General features: G+C 41.4%; 1 protein-coding gene and 1 long non-coding RNA gene across 2 annotated transcripts; both read left to right on the top strand.

Moving 5' to 3' along the window:
* The first annotated feature begins 2775 nt into the window (after positions 1–2775).
* LOC139421985 (uncharacterized) lies at positions 2776–5401 on the top strand. Its single transcript, XM_071173125.1, has 3 exons — positions 2776–3744; positions 3862–4221; positions 4441–5401. Exons 1-3 carry the CDS (start codon positions 3162–3164, stop codon positions 5016–5018), a joined length of 1521 nt encoding a protein of 506 aa, XP_071029226.1. The 5' UTR covers positions 2776–3161; the 3' UTR covers positions 5019–5401.
* A 5596-nt stretch (positions 5402–10997) lies between these two features.
* LOC139421984 (uncharacterized) lies at positions 10998–18504 on the top strand. The gene is made up of 3 exons (XR_011635693.1): positions 10998–11152; positions 16967–17383; positions 17668–18504. It is a non-coding gene; the product is annotated as an uncharacterized lncRNA (long non-coding RNA).
* Positions 18505–19016: the final 512 nt, after the last annotated feature.

The following is a 19016-nucleotide window of genomic DNA, read 5'->3' as shown; positions in this document are numbered from 1 at the left end:
GCTATTTTAGATCGCATGTTTTACCATCGATGGACTGATCAATACATATCCAAGTTAGCCAATTAGGCTAAGTCGTGTTCTATTTAGCCGTTATATGTACTTACAGAAATATACCCCTTAACTAGTCAAAAAGAGAAAATAAGACCAGACATCTACGGATTATATTTTTGTGAGTCAGATCATTCAATTTCCATACCTAACATTTTTTAATTATTCAATGCGGTATCCCTTCTGACCATTGACAGATTTATTCAATCATGTTTTCATCAGAGCGTTTGCGACACCTGTTGGTCACTCCCTGTATGGGTTTTATGGGTTTTGCACATTCTGTGGGCTATGCATCAAGCAGCCTGCACGGTAGTCAGCGCTGAAAGCAAAAAGATCGATGCTGATTCAGCACCCACGGCCGTGAACAGCTTCACGTCAGTTTTTCAACGTCATAAATGTTAACAGCGCTGCGGTCAACGCTTCAGCACCATGAGGATGAACAGCACCCAGGTCCAACAGGCTAAGGGCCTCTTTACACTACATAACTTTTGAAGACAAACTATGTCCAGGAGAGATACTTGGGTAGTGTAAAGAGAACGATCTAGATACAAACAAACCTCTCTTTAATAAGAGATGTCTCCCACACTACCTCCAGGAGGTAGTGTGGGGGATGTCTACATCAAATACCCCCCCCCCCCCCCCCTGAGTGGTACAGTGTAAAGACAATGGCTCTCCCACACCACATGTCCCTGCAATAACTTAGTTATCTTAATAAATGGCAGTGTTTCCCTTTTATTAAATTTGTATATACATCATTTGAATTGCTATCCTTGTTTTGTTTGTCTATCAATGGAGGCTTCTTAGAGGAGCAAGGGGAGGACCATCCTCTGTGAATTTCATAAAAATAAAAACAGTGACACATTTAAAAAATTATCCTTTTTAGATAGAACTATACTAAATATATTCACATCACTAAATAATTTATTAAAACACACTGTTTTGCAATGAAGGTCTACAGTAGCCTCAGCAGCACTCTGTGGGGTAGCACCATGGTGTAGCCGGAAGACAGCTGGCTTCTGTCCTCCACTGGGTACATTGACTTCAATACAACACCTAGGAGGCTCATGGGTCTTACCCCCTTCCATAGACTTACTTTTTCCCCCACAGAGGGCAGAGTGTCTATGGCTTTTCGCTACTCCCTTGTTCTTGATTGATGAATAAGATCACTAATTACTAAATAACTCCCCTCACCTAGTTGCCTACTAGGTCTTCATTGAAAGGTAAAAACAAAAACCAGACACTACTTGGCCATTAATGGAATGAGTTTGCGCTTGGTTTGAACAGCTCTAAATGATCTGTGTCATTGTGTGGCTGCAGGTGAGAGGCCTGTTGACTCTTTGGAATCCCATTCCCCTTTCGCCTTAAGAATTGCTAAATTATAGGAATTCAAATTAATATCATAGGAAATTCTGCTCTCATCTTTGCAATCACTAAAATACAGTGGTGTAAAGTACTTAAGTAAACATATTTGGGGGGTATCTGTACTTCACTTTACTATTTACATTTTTGACAACTTTTACTTCACTACATTCCGGAAGAAAATTATGTATTTTTTACTCCATACATTGTCTCTGACACCCAAAAGTACTTGATACATTTTGAATGCTTAGCAGGACAAGAAAATGGTCTAATTCACACTTATCAAGAGTGTTGGAGCATGCCCCTGGCTAACCATAAATAAAAAATGTCAAATAAAATGGTGCCGTCTGTTTTGCTGAATATAAAGAATTTGAAATTATTTATACTTTTACTTTTGATTCTGAAGTACATTTTAGCAATTACATTTACTTTTGATACTTAAGTATATTTAAAACCAAATACTATAGTAAGATTTTACTGGCTGACTTTCACTTTTACTTCAGTCATTTTCTATTAAGGTATCTTTAATTTTACTCAAGTTTGACAAGTTGATACTTTTTCCACCACTGCTAAAATACGTGGTAACATTAGGCAAGGAGGAAGGAAATGTAAGAAAAGTCAATGATGGAAAATGATAACAATAACCTTAGGCCTACTACTGTAGCAGCAACAACATCAATTGCTCATCATCATCCTCCTCATCTATCAATCAATCATACAGTCAATAATAGCATTTTGTCTAACAAAGGCATAAGGCTATTTTTATAGCTGTAGGCCTACAGAATTCCAACGCCCTTTAAAAATGTGTCAATTCCTCCTTCCTCACAATGATCACACTAATGATTTACTCACTCTGATTTGCCAGTAGTCGTCATTTCAAGGAGGGTAGGAAAGGAAGGATGCATTATGCGATCTCGTACTCGCGGTTTCCACTAGTTACCATAGCCACAAAGTGTATCGTAAAAAATTATGAAAACAAAAAGTAGCTTTTTGGTATTAAAAGGTCAGACACAAGGTCAGCAGTGTGGTTACGGTTATGGTCAATGTTTAAAATCAAATTTTAAGAAGGTAAATTGTAGAAATAGGTGGGGGGGTCATGACTTTGTGGCTGTGGTAACTAGCCATTCGAACATGACCATTTGATTTGAAATAGATGGCCAACAAACACTCAAGCCAGAGTTTAACATTGCGTTGCTTTTCACTCAATATATTTCACACGACTTGATAAAAACACAATATCCAACATGTATATTACACATTCTGAGTTTATGTTAAGTATTCTACTTATATGATCTATCATATAGTCTCTTGAAATATATTGCTGGTATAGGCTGCAATGTGAAGGTATAGACAATGGTTGGCCCTAACAGCAAACAGGAAGAAGAAACTTCCGTTATTATTCAAGGAAAGATGCTAACTGGAAAGCATGCAACAATTCTTTAAATGCCACTTGAAATTATAGTTTTCAATTATTTTGTGACTAAGTGTTAGCTACAGACTCAATTATGTACTTGCTAGGTAAGTGAACTAAACAAGCAGAGGGACAGCGTTCAGTCAGAGGCAAGGGGTGGGAGTTAGCAGCTTTCACCAAACAAACGTGGGCACACTTCCAGATGCACTCAGCCAGTTGTTTAACATACAGGACAAGCTAAAATACGTAGCTACTAGCTATCTTGTTTGAAAACATCTCTGGACTTTAGTATTATTAATAACTCATGACTTGAGGTCAGAATTTGTTCGAGGGTAACACGAAAATGTCGGCAAACGTGAGTCCTCCAAACACGGCGTTGGTAGCAGAATTATCATTTTCGTTTCAGGATGAATTGACTGCTACTATACAAAATGCATTAGGAGTAGCAGTGGAGGTAGCGGTGGTTGAGGTTACAAAACTAGTCGGCCAAGTGTTGAGGGACGTGCGGGATCAAATGCACGAGACGCTGCGGGACAATAAGTCACTAAAGTTTCGCTTGCAAGCGGCCGAAATTGAATTATGTGCAGCGCGAGGAGAGGAACGTCAAGTAGAATCAATAATAGGGGACAAAGCCAGTACCAATAGTAGAATTCAACAGGTTCATCAGCAGCTGAATTCTCTAAACGTCTCACAAAATACAATCAAATCGGGAAGAGAAGGAGAGCATGGGGTTCATGAATCCAATCAGTCTCTTCATACAAAAAATGTTGAGGATAGGTATGGAGGATTTGAATCAGAAGTTGCTGATATCCCTGCATATCTTAACGAATCGTTTTGTGAGATCCGTGAGGATGGTCGTATCTGCACTCAAGATATTAAACCAGATTTATTGGGCAAGTCGACCTTAAGTCAAAGAGATGCAGCTGGTAAGTTGGACTGTCATTCACTACTGTTGAACTAACTATTCACATTTTAAATGTTATGTAATGTATTGTTTCCACAAAGCTATAATGCATGATCTCCTTATCGATATTTCGTTACAGGGACTAAAGCGGTTCTCCCAAACATGTACTCAGACACCCATGAAGATGCTGAACATTTTAACCGAGCATGCACAGAGACAACCGCAGGACATGACACATCCACACTTGACAGCCATCCCTTCCCTGAAGTTACCACAAAGAATGCAGAGGTGAAGTGTCTGGTTGAAGTGAAGGTGGAGTCTGCAGACCTGGGATGCAGTAGGAACTCTGGTCCCCACACCGAAGGAGGAGAAGAGGACTACTGTCCAGACAGTCTCTCCTTGGCTCAAACTAGGCTGCTGGAGGATTGGAGGCCGGAGGCACTGCAGCTCCCTCACAGGGATCCAGACTCATTCACCCCCTCCACTAGCCACTCTCTATGTAAGTCCCTCACTACAGACTGGTTTCCAAACACAAATTAAGCCTAGTCCCGGACAAAAAAAAATCTATTTCAATAGAGAATGTTTAGTCCCGGAATAGCCTTAAGTTGGGTCTGGGAAACCAGCCCAAAGAGTTCTGTAGTAACTGGATTTGACCTCATGTTAGGTGACTGATAGTTTTTCAAGTGGTTAATCCATTTTCTCTCATTTGACTTTGTAGCGGACTCCCCAATCTTCAACCCAGACATTCCAGACTTGGACATCCTATCGTCTTCTTCAGCCACAGGTCCCCATGCAGGCTTTGGTAAGCAGCAGTACCCACCCAGAGAGACTGCTGGGGCCTCCACCTCTCACTCACATCAGATGTACAGCCCTCAGATAGATGAAGTGAACAACATGGCTGCAGCACAGCACATCTGCAAGATCTGTGGAGAAAAGTTCCATCTGTCTGAGGAGCTGCGGCGACATCGTAGTCTTGTTCACCCGAAGGACATGAACAAGCTCCCCAAGCGCAACCTCTACCCCCCTGGGCGGAGCCCGTACCACTGTTCCCTGTGTGGTCGAGACTTCAACCGCATGGAGCACCTGAAGATCCATCAGCGTATTCATACTGGAGAGAGGCCTTATGCCTGCACCGTGTGCAATGCACGCTTCCGTCACTCTTGGGCTCTCACAAGACACTTCCGCATTCACACAGGAGAGAAGCCCTACACCTGCAGCCAGTGTGGGAAAACTTTCCGAAACTGTGGGGGGCTGCGATTTCACCAACGCACTCACTCAATGGGAGGGGTCGGCTGATAAGGTCTTCATGAAAGACTAATGGAAGGAAAAACAGGAAGCAAGGAAAGCACTGGGGATATACAGAGAGACTGGTAAAAAAAATGGTATTAGCTTACTGTACATGTTAAAATAAATTTAGTCTGTCTTTTAACGGAAGGAACAGAAATAATTCAAATTGGGGGCAAAGGGAGCAGAACTTTGAGTGCAGCACAGTTGATGTGGTTCATACAAGGTGAGGTGCATCATTGATGATGTATAGACAAATGTCCGGCTTGAAATATCCTGTTAAATATGACAATCTGTTCCCATACACATTTACTCAGCTAGTGTTTTGTACGATGGCTTGCTTATTTTACTGTTGCCAACTGACATGTTTCTGTATTAAAACCCCACAAAACAAATACGTCCTTTGTCTATCTCTTGCTGAATATATTCTGTCATATCAATCACATTTGCAATACAGAAACATGATCTTCAAACATTTTGTTCCTATGATTCTAGTGTCATGTACAACAGCATTGGCTAATAACAGCTATGTAAATAACAGGGTCAAGTCTAAAAAGGAGCATTACTGCCAACTACTGTACTGATCTGGGAGTTCCTCAATGATTCAAATCCATTTTTATTTGTCACATGCACCGAATACAACTTATAGACCATACTGTGAAATGCTTACTTTACAAGCCCTTAACCAACAAAGCAGTTCAAGAAATAGTTAAGAAAATATTTTCTAAATAAACTAAAGTAAAAAATGTAATTAACAATCACGAGGCTATATTTTTTTTGCATCCTTCCTTTCCTACCCTCCTTTTATTTATTTAACCTTTATTTAACTAGGCAAGTCCAGTTAAGAACACATTCTTATTTACAATGACGGCCTATCCCAACCAAACCTTAAAGACGCTGGGCCAATGGAACTCCCAATCATGGCCAGTTTTGATAAGCCTGGAATCTAACCAGGGTCTGTAGTGACGCCTCTAGCACTGAGATGCAGTGCCTTAGACCGCTGCAGCACCCAGCGGGGGCACCGGTACTCAGTCAATGTGCGGGGGTACAGGTTAATCGAGGTAATTTGTACATGTAGGATTCAGCTTTAGTTAAGGATTTTACAGTTCCTTCAAAGTATTCACACCCCTTGACTTTTTCAGGGGGGGGGGCTTCTGTGGCTGAGCCTGTGGGTGTCTGAGTGAGAAAGACACAGAGGAAAACCAACCGGTAAAAGCACCACCCTTTCATTATCAACGCATCGTGCCGACAACATCAAACATCCTTTCCAGACTCAGAAGTCAGGAGGACTTCGAGGTTGGTATCAGCCAGACTAGGTGTTTATAGCTTAAACAGTAAAAGAGGAGAAAATGTGTTTTTTCCATTAAAGTTTATGGCCCCTTTTATTGCCATTGAAATCCACTGGAGATTATTTCAAAAAATATATTTCAAAAAGTATAAATGCTATCAAAAAAGTTGGGGCTGTCTATGTTTTAAAGATGGATTCGTGTTCATAGCTTAAATTGTTTTAGCTCTAGAGCAGGATAAAGAAATCAAATAAGAGTATGTAAGAAATCCAGAATGATCTCGCCACTAACAAGTGCTACGTGGTGAACACCTGCCTGCCTACTGTGGGTTTAGTGCAGAACAGAGACCAGTACAGCTCCTCATATTTCCTGCACTCCTCACTGGACTGTAAGCAGATCCAACAGAAGCGGTACTGGCAGCTGAAACAGCACGTATTTACATTAGTGATGGGTCGTTCGCGAACGAGTCGGCTCTAAGAGCCGGCTCTTGTAGGTGAACGTTGGGAGCCGGCTCGCATATCAGAGGAGACAAATCTTTTTATAAAAATATTTAAAAATAAAGGTATGAATAATCAAAAGATTTAAATGAATATAATTAACTAATTCAAAGAACAAAAAAATTATATAATATTGGCCTAAATGCTCAAGCACACACATTCATTCTGACTGTCTGCTCAGACTAACAGCCTCACCTGTTGTTCCTGTCAATCAGACACACAGTGTCAACCAATGAACCAAAGAAGCGTGAGGGAGGGCTGAGCCAACTCACTCACAGTCACACATTTAGCAGCGAGGAGAGAGAGGAAGGACAGCTGTGAAAACAACAGCTGGAAAATGAGTCGGAAGCACAGTAGCATTTGGATGCATTTGGTTATGCAGCTAACATAACCAAAGCCATGAAAATTTTAAAATGGACCCATCATCCATGTCTTGCCCACACAATACACCTGATTGTAAGAGATGCTCTGAAGGTGATGAAGCCCACTGTGGATAAAGTGAAAGCAGCCGTGGAATACTTCCACAGGAGCACAGTAGGTGCTGAAAAACTAAAGTCTACACAACGCCAGATGGGGATGCCTGAGTTGAGGCTTAAACAAGACTGCACTACAAGGTGGAATTCAACATTTTATATGTTGAAGCGGTTTCTTGAGTCAAAGGATGCCATCATCTCTACCCTAGCCATTGTCAATGCACCTGTTGATGCTCTGACCCAAGAGGAATGGGAGGTGGTGGAGGAGGTGTGCAGAGTCCAGGAACCCTTTGAGCAGGTCACTGTGGAGTTCAGTGGAGAGAGGTACAGTAAGCAGTTATTACTACATCATTATTTAATCCAGTATTATATATGTATATGAACAGTAGATGAGAACGTAGTATCAGTAGACAAAACATGAACCTGAACTAATAAGTTACTGTTCTCTCTTTTCAGCTATTAGACAGCTTCAGAAATGATACTCCTGTGTAAGGGTCTGCAGCAAATCACAGCCAGCCGCCAGAGAGAAGCAAATGTAACCACAGGACATGTGACAGAGTTGATGGACACACTATGTTCATCAATGGACAGAAAGTTCCACAGAATGGAATATAATCACGTGCTATCAGAAGTTAAGTTTAGGTTTCAAATCTGCCGATGTGCCCTTGAGCAAGGCACTTAACCCTAATTTCTGCTGTAAATCACTCTGAATAAGAGTATCTGCAAAATGACTCAAATGTCAACTATAATGTAATAAGATAAATTGTAGAAATGTGCATGGTTAATGACTTGTCTGTGGTAACTAGGGATGGCCTTTTGCAAGGGTGGGCAACTCTCAATTTCTAACAGTATCAAAGATTATCTATTGGGCTTGTTTAAGTAGTAAGGCTGAAGCAACCGACGGCAGACAGAAGTCGGGGCAGGTGCATCTGCTACAGCCACTGATGCGGTTTTTCAACAGAAAGGATCAGTGCAACATGGCAGTGTTGCCATTGTTTGTAAATGTCTCCGACCCCCATATCACACACTCACAAATTGTACATATGTGTGTACATTGTACTATCAATTTGGGGATCATTTGTACATATCCACTGTATACATATGAATCACAACATTTGGAAGAAACTAATCCACAGCCGTTCTCCCAGCATGCCACGTTTTTCCTTTGTTACTGTTTAGGCCTATACTAAAGGTTATTCACAATGCAATATTCCAATAATATAAACACATCATATGTAAACATCCATGCATAAAGATCAACCCTGTCCAGACTGGTTTGGATGAATGCATGGAGCCATTCAGAGATGCACTTTGGCTGCGTTTAGACAGGCAGGTTTATTAAGTAATTTTTTTAAACAAATTGGTATCTGATCAACTCTGAAAAAGATCTGATGGTCAAAAGACCAATTAGTGGAAAAAATATCAGGATTGGGCTGCCTGTGTAAACAGCCTTTGTAGCCTACTCTGTTACTTAACCTATTTCTGTTTTTAATGTGTGCACTAGGGCATAATGACATTTGTATTTTGTACCCACATCCAGACACTCAGCTTGTTTGTGTGGTGACTTTTTTAGGGATGGGAGAGATTATCTGAAAATGTATTTGGAAGGCTGTGGACAGGTCAAGGTTATCGGGACAGTAGCCTATTATGCCCAGTCTTAAATCGTTGGATAACAAAAGTAGGCGGTGTGAAGGTGAACGGAAAGGCACTGGAGTGACGAACCACCCTTACAGTCTCTGCCTGGCCGGTTCCCCTCTCTCCACTGGGATTCTCTTCCTCTAACCCTATTACAGAGGTTGAGTCATAGGCTTACTGGTGCTCTTCCATGCAGTCACTAGGAGGGGTGCATCACTTGAGTCTCTGACGTGATCGTCCTGTCCGGGTTGGCACACCCCTCGGGCTCATGCCGTGGGGGAGATCTCTGTGTATTATACTGGCCTTGTTTCAGGGTAGTAAGTTGTTGGTTGAAGATATCTCTCTAGTGGTGTGGGGGCTTTGCCTCCTGTACTCCCTGTTCACCCATGATTGCGTGGCCATGCACGCATCCAACTTAATCATTAAGTTTACAGGCGACACAACAGTAGTGGGCTTGATTACTAACAACGAAACAGCCTACAGGGAGGAGGTGAGGGCACTCGGAGTGTGGTGTCAGGAAAATAACCTCTCACTCAACGTCAACAAAACAAAGGAGATGATCGTTGACGTCAGGAAAGAGCAGAGGGAGCACCCCGCTATCCACATTGATGGGACGGCAGTGGAGAATGTGGAAAGTTTTAAGTTTCTCAGCGTACACATCACGGACAAACTGAAATGGTCCACCCACACAATGTGGTGAAAAAGGCGCAACAGCGCCTCTTCAACCTCAGGAGGCTGAAGAAATTTGGCTTGCCACCTAAAACCCTCACAAACTTTTACAGATGCACAATTGAGAGCATCCTGTCGGGCTGTATCACCGCCTGGTACGGCAACTGCACCGCCCACAACCGCAAGGCTCTCCAGAGGGTGGTGCGGTCTGCACAATGCATCACCGGGGGCAAACTACCTGCCCTCCAGGACACCTACAGCACCCGATATCACAAGAAGGCCAAAAAGATCAAGGACAACAACCACCCGAGCCACTGCCTGTTCAACCCGCTACCATCCAGAAGGCGAGGTCAGTACAGGGGCATCAAAGCTGGGACTGAAAAACAGCTTCTATCTCAAGGCCATCAGACTGCTAAACAACCATCACTAATACAGAGGCTGCTGCCTACATACATACTCAAAATCATTGGCCACTTTAATAAATGGAACACGTCACTTTAATCATGTTTACATATCTTACATTACTCATCTCATATGTATGTAATGTATTTTATACCATCTGTTGCATCTTGCCTATGCCGCTCGGTCATCGCTCATCCATATATTTATATGTACATATTCTTATTCCATCCCTTTAGATTTGTGAGTATTAGGTAGTTGTGGAATTGTTATATTACTTGCACTGTCGGAACTAGAGGCACAAGCATTTCGCTACACTCACATTAGCATCTGCTAACCATGTGTATGTGACCAATAATATTTGATTTGGGAGAGATTGAAAATTCAAGCCCCTTGGGTGCTGCCATAGATTTACATTAGAAGAGCCCATCCAAGAAGACTCACCTGCTACATATAAAATGACGTCAAATCACGTTACATCTACCGTAGCTTTGATTGGACTGATCATGTCAACATCATACTTTCAAAATCTTAGCTAGCAAGCAGCCATCATCATGAATCAAGTCGACAATATACTGGCAAATCCTTTTCATATGAAGAAAAATGATAGATAAAACGAATCGGTGCTCATCGGCCATAAGCATTGCACAAGTTGGATATCGCAAATTCAACAATGAGTGGTTTGAAAGGAATCAGTGGCTAACTGCAAGCATTGCAAAGCAATCACTGGACTGCTATTCAGTGGAGAGGGTGTGTGGTCCAAGTCTGGGCTTAAAGAACACCCTCTGTGTTTTGTTAGACACGTAACTCTATTTACACAATATAGCATGGGGGTGTAAAGCCATAACACATACGTTTTTCCAGCAGCAGACTATGATCGATAACGTCAAAAGCCGCACTGAAGTCTAACAAAGCAGCCCCCACAATCTTTTTATCATCAATTTCTCATTCGGAGTGGAGACTGCGTTGCACGAGGATGCTGTCTTCGGCTTCCATGGCTCTCGACATGCGACCATCATTGATTGCCTTGCTCCTCTTGTTGTGCTCCTTCGACTCCGCTATCCGATAGGGGAGGAGAGGCAGAAGATGGCTCCCCTGGCAACACCGGTCAGTCGGATAACGACAAACGACAAGACATAGATGCATCCAACATGCGCGAACGCCGTCCACCCAACGGCGTAGAAAAGGTAAATATTCGACTACGTTTCCCCCAGTTTCAGATCGGTGTTAGTTCAGATAAATTCAGCAAGATGTTGAGGCGTTTACTGCAGGGTAATTTAGATATTACATTTGGCACCGGCTGCCATGTGTTACCGCATCGAGATTAGTATTATTATTATGCCTATGTGGTCAAAAAAGGAAGGGAACAATCATGAGGATCCACTTACAGGCAATAGGCCTATGCCGATGCAGAGACTGCATTGCGCAATCAACACAACCCTCGTAAAATCAACTTGAATTACATGGGTCTATTACTGAACTTTCTCTTCAAAACATGGTTACAGACCGAACAACATTATAGTATCCCCTCCTTGTGGAGAAAAGCATATGAGCTAATTATAATAAACAAAATAAGCAAAACAAAGAAATGCATCATTCCAACATTGCCTAAAAATATTAATTAGATACTAATGAGACAGACCTATATAGGCAATATAACAAGGGGACGATGAGAGGACGAGGCAAGCCATAATTTTGGTTAAGACATTAATGAGCGAGCTCAGACAGACAATATGCCTATTTGCTCAGCACTTTTGAAATGGACAGCGACAGAATTCAGAACATGGGCCGTTCTTACAGTATTCTCCCTGTACACTAAGTCAGAAATGTAGGATAAATAACAGGGGCATATAAACAGACAATGAAAGCTTTTAGAATATTCGATGATGACATTTTTCTAAAACTGGCTATAGAATAAAAATTTTTTGTTGTTGTTGTTTTAACCTTTATTTAACGTGCACCACCAAGTCCGAACTGTAGGCTATAGGCTAAGATCTGAGAGGGAGAGGGGGACTAAATGTTTAGGGTGAGACACATGGGCTACTAACAGCTTACTACACAACATACACTTAGTATTACTGTCTTAGCTACAGTATACATATATCCCTGGCATAATACATAATTTATACAGCAGCATACAAGACATAGGCTTATTTTTGGACCGTTGTTGTGTTGTGCTCACTTGAACAGGAAGGTGGCGTGGCAGACCTTCTGTGGGCACACTTTGTCATTAAAGTTTGGCATTCTCTGGATATATGGTACTTTCAAGATAACTGGAAACTCAGAAAAAACAAGGTTGAATCATGACGTCAGTGATCTTCAGGTCTTAATAAAGTCGGAGCTCTAGAAAGAGACCAGAGTTCGCGATTTGGAATTTGGATGACCGCATATTTTGGATGACCGCATATTTTCCCAGTCTGAGTTAGTTTTTTCCCGAGTTCCCAGTTGTCTTGAATACACCGAAGTTAGATATTTCCAAGTTCTGATTTCTAAGTTCCCAGTTGTCTTGAATACACCGAAGTTAGATATTTCCATGTTCTGATTTCTAAGTTCCCAGTTGTCTTGAATACACCGAAGTTAGATATTTCCAAGTTCTGATTTCTAAGTTCCCAGTTGTTTTGAACACGGCAGAAGTCATGCTGGATTGACAGCTGGCCAATCTATTCAACCTTTTCTGTCCCATGGTGTTGCGTGTGAATGTTTATCCTTTTAAGCTTGGAAAAGTGACTCTTTCAGACAGATATTTTAAATACTTAAACCCAGACTTGGACCACACACTCTCTCCTCGAATAGCAAGCAGGGGAAGCAAAATAGTGATTGCTTTGCATTGCAGTTAGCCACTGGTTCATTCCAAACCACTCATTGTTGAATTTGGGATTTCCGACTTGTTGGTTAATGTTTATGTCCAATGGCGATGAGCACCGATACGTTTTATCTATAATTTCTCTTCATTTGACAAGGATTGAAAAGGATTTGCCAGTAGATTGTCAAGCGTATTCATGACGATGACTGCTTGTCTAGATAGCTACCTTGCTAGATAAGATTTTGAAAGTATGATGTTGACATGATCAGTCCAATCAAAGCTACCTTAGATATAACGTGATTTGGCATCATTATATCTATGGCCAATGACCTTAAACCTTCGTGGATGAGCACTTCTAATGTAAATCAATGGCAGCACCCAAGGGGGCTTGAACTGCCTAGCTCTTCCTGAAGATTCTGCAGTGATGTTGTGTCCCCATGAGTGACAGAACACTGAGCCAATCATGGTGCAACTAGAGAAAATTAATAACACCTACGCTCTGTGCTTTCGATGGCTGCCCCTCCACCACAGAAATCACTGAGCTAGGCTGAAACGCCTCCATGTTTGTATGCGGCTTTATTAAACTCAAGGATTATTATTCATGTTTTTACATTGTTTGCAAACTGATATGCATGAAGTAATGCCAAAATAACATGCAAATTTTTTTGTTTCTTTTAGCTAAACAGGTACGGTGGTTCTTCACTGTCGTGCGCACATAGGAGATCCCGTGAAAAATGTGGAATTCAAAGGCCTGTCTAACTGATTCGCCGGCCCTGTAACATGGTGTCCCATATTAAGTACTACTGCTTGGATAGATAGGAGGTAGAGGGCTTGCAAGCATACAGGTATAGATTCTGTACTGTATCTAACTCTATGATTCCAAGTCTTTGTAAGTCATTACTTGGCACTGATTGTGCAACCCAAAGACACATCATGTGTCACAGACTGTGTGTGAAACACTCTTTCTCCTCATAGGCAGTACTCAAATGAGTTGGACTTACATTGTGTTGCTGAATTGTGTCCAGGTTCTCTTCCTTCTCCCAATGTGTGCACTTCTATACTTTTTTTCATGGATTTAGCAATGGAAACGCCCTCCTTTCAATGCTTACACCAATCCTATGCTTTTCAATTCATGACAAGAAGTGCATACTTAGGGAGAAGGGTGGAGAATTGGGACGTAGCCCTTGTGTGCTCTCTCAACCACCTCTATGCCAACAAAAGAACATACGGGATACTCTACGGCATGACATTTAATTCTATTCATATTGTAGTCCCATCCTCTCCCACTGAGTTCTTGTATATGACATGTTGCTTGTTGCAAATGTGGAGGAAATTAATTTATTACATACTATGCTGTTTAATTAGACATACTATGCTGTTTTTTACTTAAAGAATTTTACATTGTTATATCCTAGTATTTTTTACTGTTACAAACCTGTCTTGTGTGACTTAGTCATAAATCCGAGCGTACAGATTTAGGAGCCGTTTGGGTACGACCGCAGTATGTGACCTGTGTTTACAATCGGCAGGAATTTAGCTATGTGGGAATTGCAGGGAGGAACATAGAATGGTGGCGATATCAGCTATCTTGATCTGCACAGATGAGCTAAACTACTTTTTACAACTCTGTTCACTGGCACTGTTTATGCACATCTGCAACTGTCACATAGATACGAGGATGTACTTTCTATAAAAGGAGAGAGCCAACTGTTCATTGGGCATTCAACTCTGAACTATATGAGTAATTATTGATTACTCCATTGTTGCAAATCTCATTGTTGCAAATCTTACTGTTTGAAGAAATCTACAGTCTCTCTTCTTTTGGTTAGAATTCCCATCACAATTTGGCAAAGACATAGGATGGCTAACTCCGTCTGCTGTTCGTTCCCGGGGTGACCAAGGTTATCTCCGCACAGAGGCTGCGTTAGACGTGGCTTAGGGAGCCCACACTAAGCTGAGCAGAAAGGGACCTGCCTCGAACCCGGCAGGGAGCGTTAGTGGACGGATACGCCATCCCGAACATACGGAGTTAAGAGTGAGACTGATTGTCTTTCAAACATCATAGAAAATCCTGTTCTGGGAACAGATTGTGCACTTTAAGTCTTTTGTTGGCACAAAAGACACCCCTAGTTAGAAACTCAGTTATTTCTAATAGGGGAAGTCCTATAATTTTTTATTAGGAACTCTGTTGCAGCAGAGATATCTTTAATTAAAGGAGAAATTCTGGGACGACTTGCCCTGTTGGAGCAGGGTAGGGGGGTTCTCTGTTGAGCACAGAAGCAGACATGGGATGACATGACATGGTTACGAGTTATGTGATCCCGGGGCACAATCCTGAGATAGAAGATAGAAAAACATTCCTGCAGGTTAGAAAACATTGTTAAAGAAAATAATTGAATCAGTTGACTGGTAGAACAGTTGGTTATGATTGGGAAACCAGCTATACATTTAAACCCTACATGGATATTTGCATTGGAGGAACTACCATGTGGGTACAAAATGTAAAATTACATAGAGTGATTAAAAAGTATTTTGAGGGAGTGTGTTTGTTTTTGTTTCCTGAGTGTGTGTGTATTGACGAGATATTTGTATTATGGATGGACGATGGACCCTAATTTTGGTAATATGTGTTGTCAACAACAGTGACATTTGAAGCGTGAGAATGGTATAAGACATTAGGTCTCCCATATTCTCCAGTAGTAAATTGGCAGAAGCTTCAGTATTGGTTCTAATACAAGGTATCAGGTGCCATGACCAATCAACAGGCACAAATACCATACCTACTCTCCGGGGAAGTGGGTATCACTACCTTGGAAAATGGTTAAGATTGGCATATATTAAAACCGTGAGTGAGGAAATCTAAACACCCTGGACACCGTTGAGAGAGGCACAGAAATAACCACCATTGAAATGTCATCCATTGTCTCTGACACGCCCGTAAAAGTTGGAATAGAAGAGGTAAACTATAGCAAAGCCATAGAGGCACTTAAAGAAGTGTGAGAACATTCTACAAATTCGGCTCAAATATGAAAATAAATCTAATCATGGATAAAATTGGGCAGCATTTCCCTGCTGACGGAAAATTCCAATCTAATAAAGAATTCAGAGATGCTATTGTGAGTTGGCCCAATGACATAAGAGAAAAATGTGAAACATCTGAAAGAGCTCAGCTGTGATCTCGCAAATGAACACCAACCAGACAACGATTGGAATCCGTTTGGATGGGTTCAGTCATTATTTGGTCTTATTGGAGCTACAATATTCCATTGGTTGATTTATGGCTTAGTTGTCTTTTTTGCAATAATGCTTATTATATCTTGTGTTAAGAAATTGTGCAGTAAAACCGGATGAATTCCCTATGCCTGATTACATGTCTGATGGAGATGATGATAATCCATAACACCCATCTAAAAACATTGAGTTAATGGTGCAGCATGTGCATAGGCCATGCCCACTGCGAAGATTCTGTAAATGGTGCTCCCAAGGTAGAGTTAACCTTTTCACACTTGACTTCCAAATATATCTAGCGGTTGCCCCAGCGTGAGTTCTGCCCCAGCAGATCAAGTACGCAGACATTTGCGCATCTCCAGTCAGAACAGGACCTGCACAAACTTTTTAGCATTTTCCGCTTCACCTTCATTGTTGTTTTCATTACTAAATTATAATAACTTTGAACATGTGTGCGTTTCTAACAAAGTAAGTGCCTTATTACATTGTACAAGTTTCTGTATGCCGTTATGTTGTTTCTACTATAGCTCACAGTATGTCTGGAGCATAATATATGTGTGTGTATTCCTTATAACCGCGGACACGCAAGGTAACATGACTAATTTCATAACCTTTATGGTGTTTGAGTAAATCGTGCTTATGTAGCTACATACATTCTTCTATTAGCTCTGTAAAACAATGATAATTGCGTCGGAGAAGTATTAGCTTGTGCTGGCTTTTGAAGCTACCCTGGCCTTATGACCATGGTTTGTTTTCAATTGGCATGTTTAGCATAGCCCTGTTCTGCCCTGCACTCTTGTGGAGCTCAACAGTTACTGTTTCTTACTGTTATATGACTCATATTATTGATTTTGACAATACAATTTTATAATTTTTATAGCAGTGTTACTTCTTTGTAATATTGTTTTATTGCTATATCCTGATATTGTTTTCTAATTACTAATAATTCCTCTTTATTCTGCACTTTCAGAAACTGGACATGTTTGGAGTTGAAGATTGAGGCCAGGTTTAATATCCTAGCGTTCACTCCTTAACAGTACTGGATGAAAACACAGCAAGAAAACACTTGCTGGAAGAGTGTGGGACTGCTGTACCAATTGTCCACATTCAAAGTGTGTCCCTTGCCGAGATGAGGAGCCAGCATGGTCATCACCGTGGAACCAGACACCCCAAGCCCCTCATAATGTTGGATGTCAATGGTGGATCCTGTGTAAACTATAATGTCCTGGACAAATCCTGTCTTCACGTCGCACATAACAAAGCACTTGACCACAAACCTTTGCCTTTTGGGTGGAACGCCAGCCTACCCTTCCGTAACATCAGGGACTTATCAATGCATAGGTCCTTGTATGGCACAAATACCCTACCAAATGCTAATGTCAAGCTGGTAAGAACATTTCGTATTTTGTGTAACGGGTCATTTAGGTTGGCAGTAGATTTGTTGACAAAATGCAGGCATCGCAGCAGAAATAGGAAGCGGCCTTGGGAAAAGAGGGTGGCAAAGAAGGGAGTTGCGAACATAGGATCTGTGCTCCAGTATTCTCTTAGAGAGTTATGTTTTACTATTCCCATGAGAAGGATTGTCACCAGGAAGGTATGCATTTCACTAATTGTGATTGTCACCCTTTTAGCGAATTTCCCCCTCACTCCTGGCTCTCTCTTCTTCTGCAGCTCCAAGGCATAGCGGTTGGTCTCCTCTAGTATGTCTCCCACCAGCTCCTCTGTCAGAAACAGCATGAAGCACTCTGCCTCAGAGGGAAATGGCAAGGGGCTTTGCAATCCAGACTGGGACTCATCAAAGCAAGCAGCAGGGCCAGGAAATGGCTGGCAGCCTTCCAGCTACCACAGACCTCCTGTACATTATCCACTGTCAGTCTGCCTCCGTCAACACCAGCATCTTCAAAGGGACCTCGGGCTTCGTCAGGGGACAAGGGGTTCTCAGATCCAGGGTTCTCAATGGCTAGAAGGTTGGGGGGCAGCTCCACATTGTCACTGTCAGAATCTGATTCCTGACTTTGTCAGAATTGTAAAAAATCTTTCCGCATTTGTGAGTTGTCTCCTTTTGAAAGACATTGCTAATGCTACAGCTTAGCTCACTAGCTACATACATAAAGAACAACACTGAATCGCTCAGAGTGGGAGTGAGAGGTTACGTGATTGACTGCCGGCACGTGCCAATTGTATCGATACATCATTATCAGAAAATGTTTTGTGTGGTAATTATTTATTTATATACTGTTTTATTCACGTTTTCAAGTACTGGTGACAAATCATGCATTCCGATTCTTGCATAGATTGTAATGGACACATTATGTGTGTAAAATACTTTTATGAAGGTTGTACTGATTATGATGAGCTAAGCTAATTCCAGTTATGTGTGGAGCCATGTTTGTTGAAATACAACGCATTCTGGGTTTCACGTAAACGTCTGTCGGACCAAGGATTTTATAACAAAATGAGGTGAGGGAGGGTTCACTCACTTTTTGAGTAAACTTCCAGAAGTGAATGATGGGATGTGAACGATGGTAGACGACACACTGTTACAGGAATTCAATTCCTTTATGTTTTATTTAACCAATTCAATTAAACACTGCCCACTCCTAAGAATTTGTAAGACCCTTATTTGCATAAAATGGACAGAGACCAGTCTCAAAATCAATCAGTAGCGTTTATTCTCGAGAGTACTGAACATGATACAGTTTACCACAGGTTATAAACTGAAAATGACGTCATTCGTTTTCGAACTGTCCCGTCTCTTCTCCACTCTGGTACAATGGCAGTATAGTTCTCAAGCCTTCCCGCATCGTCCCACACCAATTTAGATAATTTATGACTGAGCCAAGGTCTTCCTGTGTAGATAAGCATTCTAGCCAGTCTGACGATTCATTCATTTCTACCACGGAACAGACAGTCATTGTTCTAATTCTTGATTATAATTACACACATATTCAGTACTAGGATTAAAAGAAAATTCATACATATACAGTACATAATAGTATTCTGATTAGTCAGTCCTGATT

This window comes from Oncorhynchus clarkii, chromosome 12 (assembly GCF_045791955.1).
Source record: "Oncorhynchus clarkii lewisi isolate Uvic-CL-2024 chromosome 12, UVic_Ocla_1.0, whole genome shotgun sequence".
Classification (NCBI taxonomy): Eukaryota; Metazoa; Chordata; class Actinopteri; order Salmoniformes; family Salmonidae; genus Oncorhynchus; species Oncorhynchus clarkii.
The sequence above is the reverse complement of the archived record's forward strand: the minus strand, read 5'-3'. Positions and strand labels throughout refer to the sequence as shown.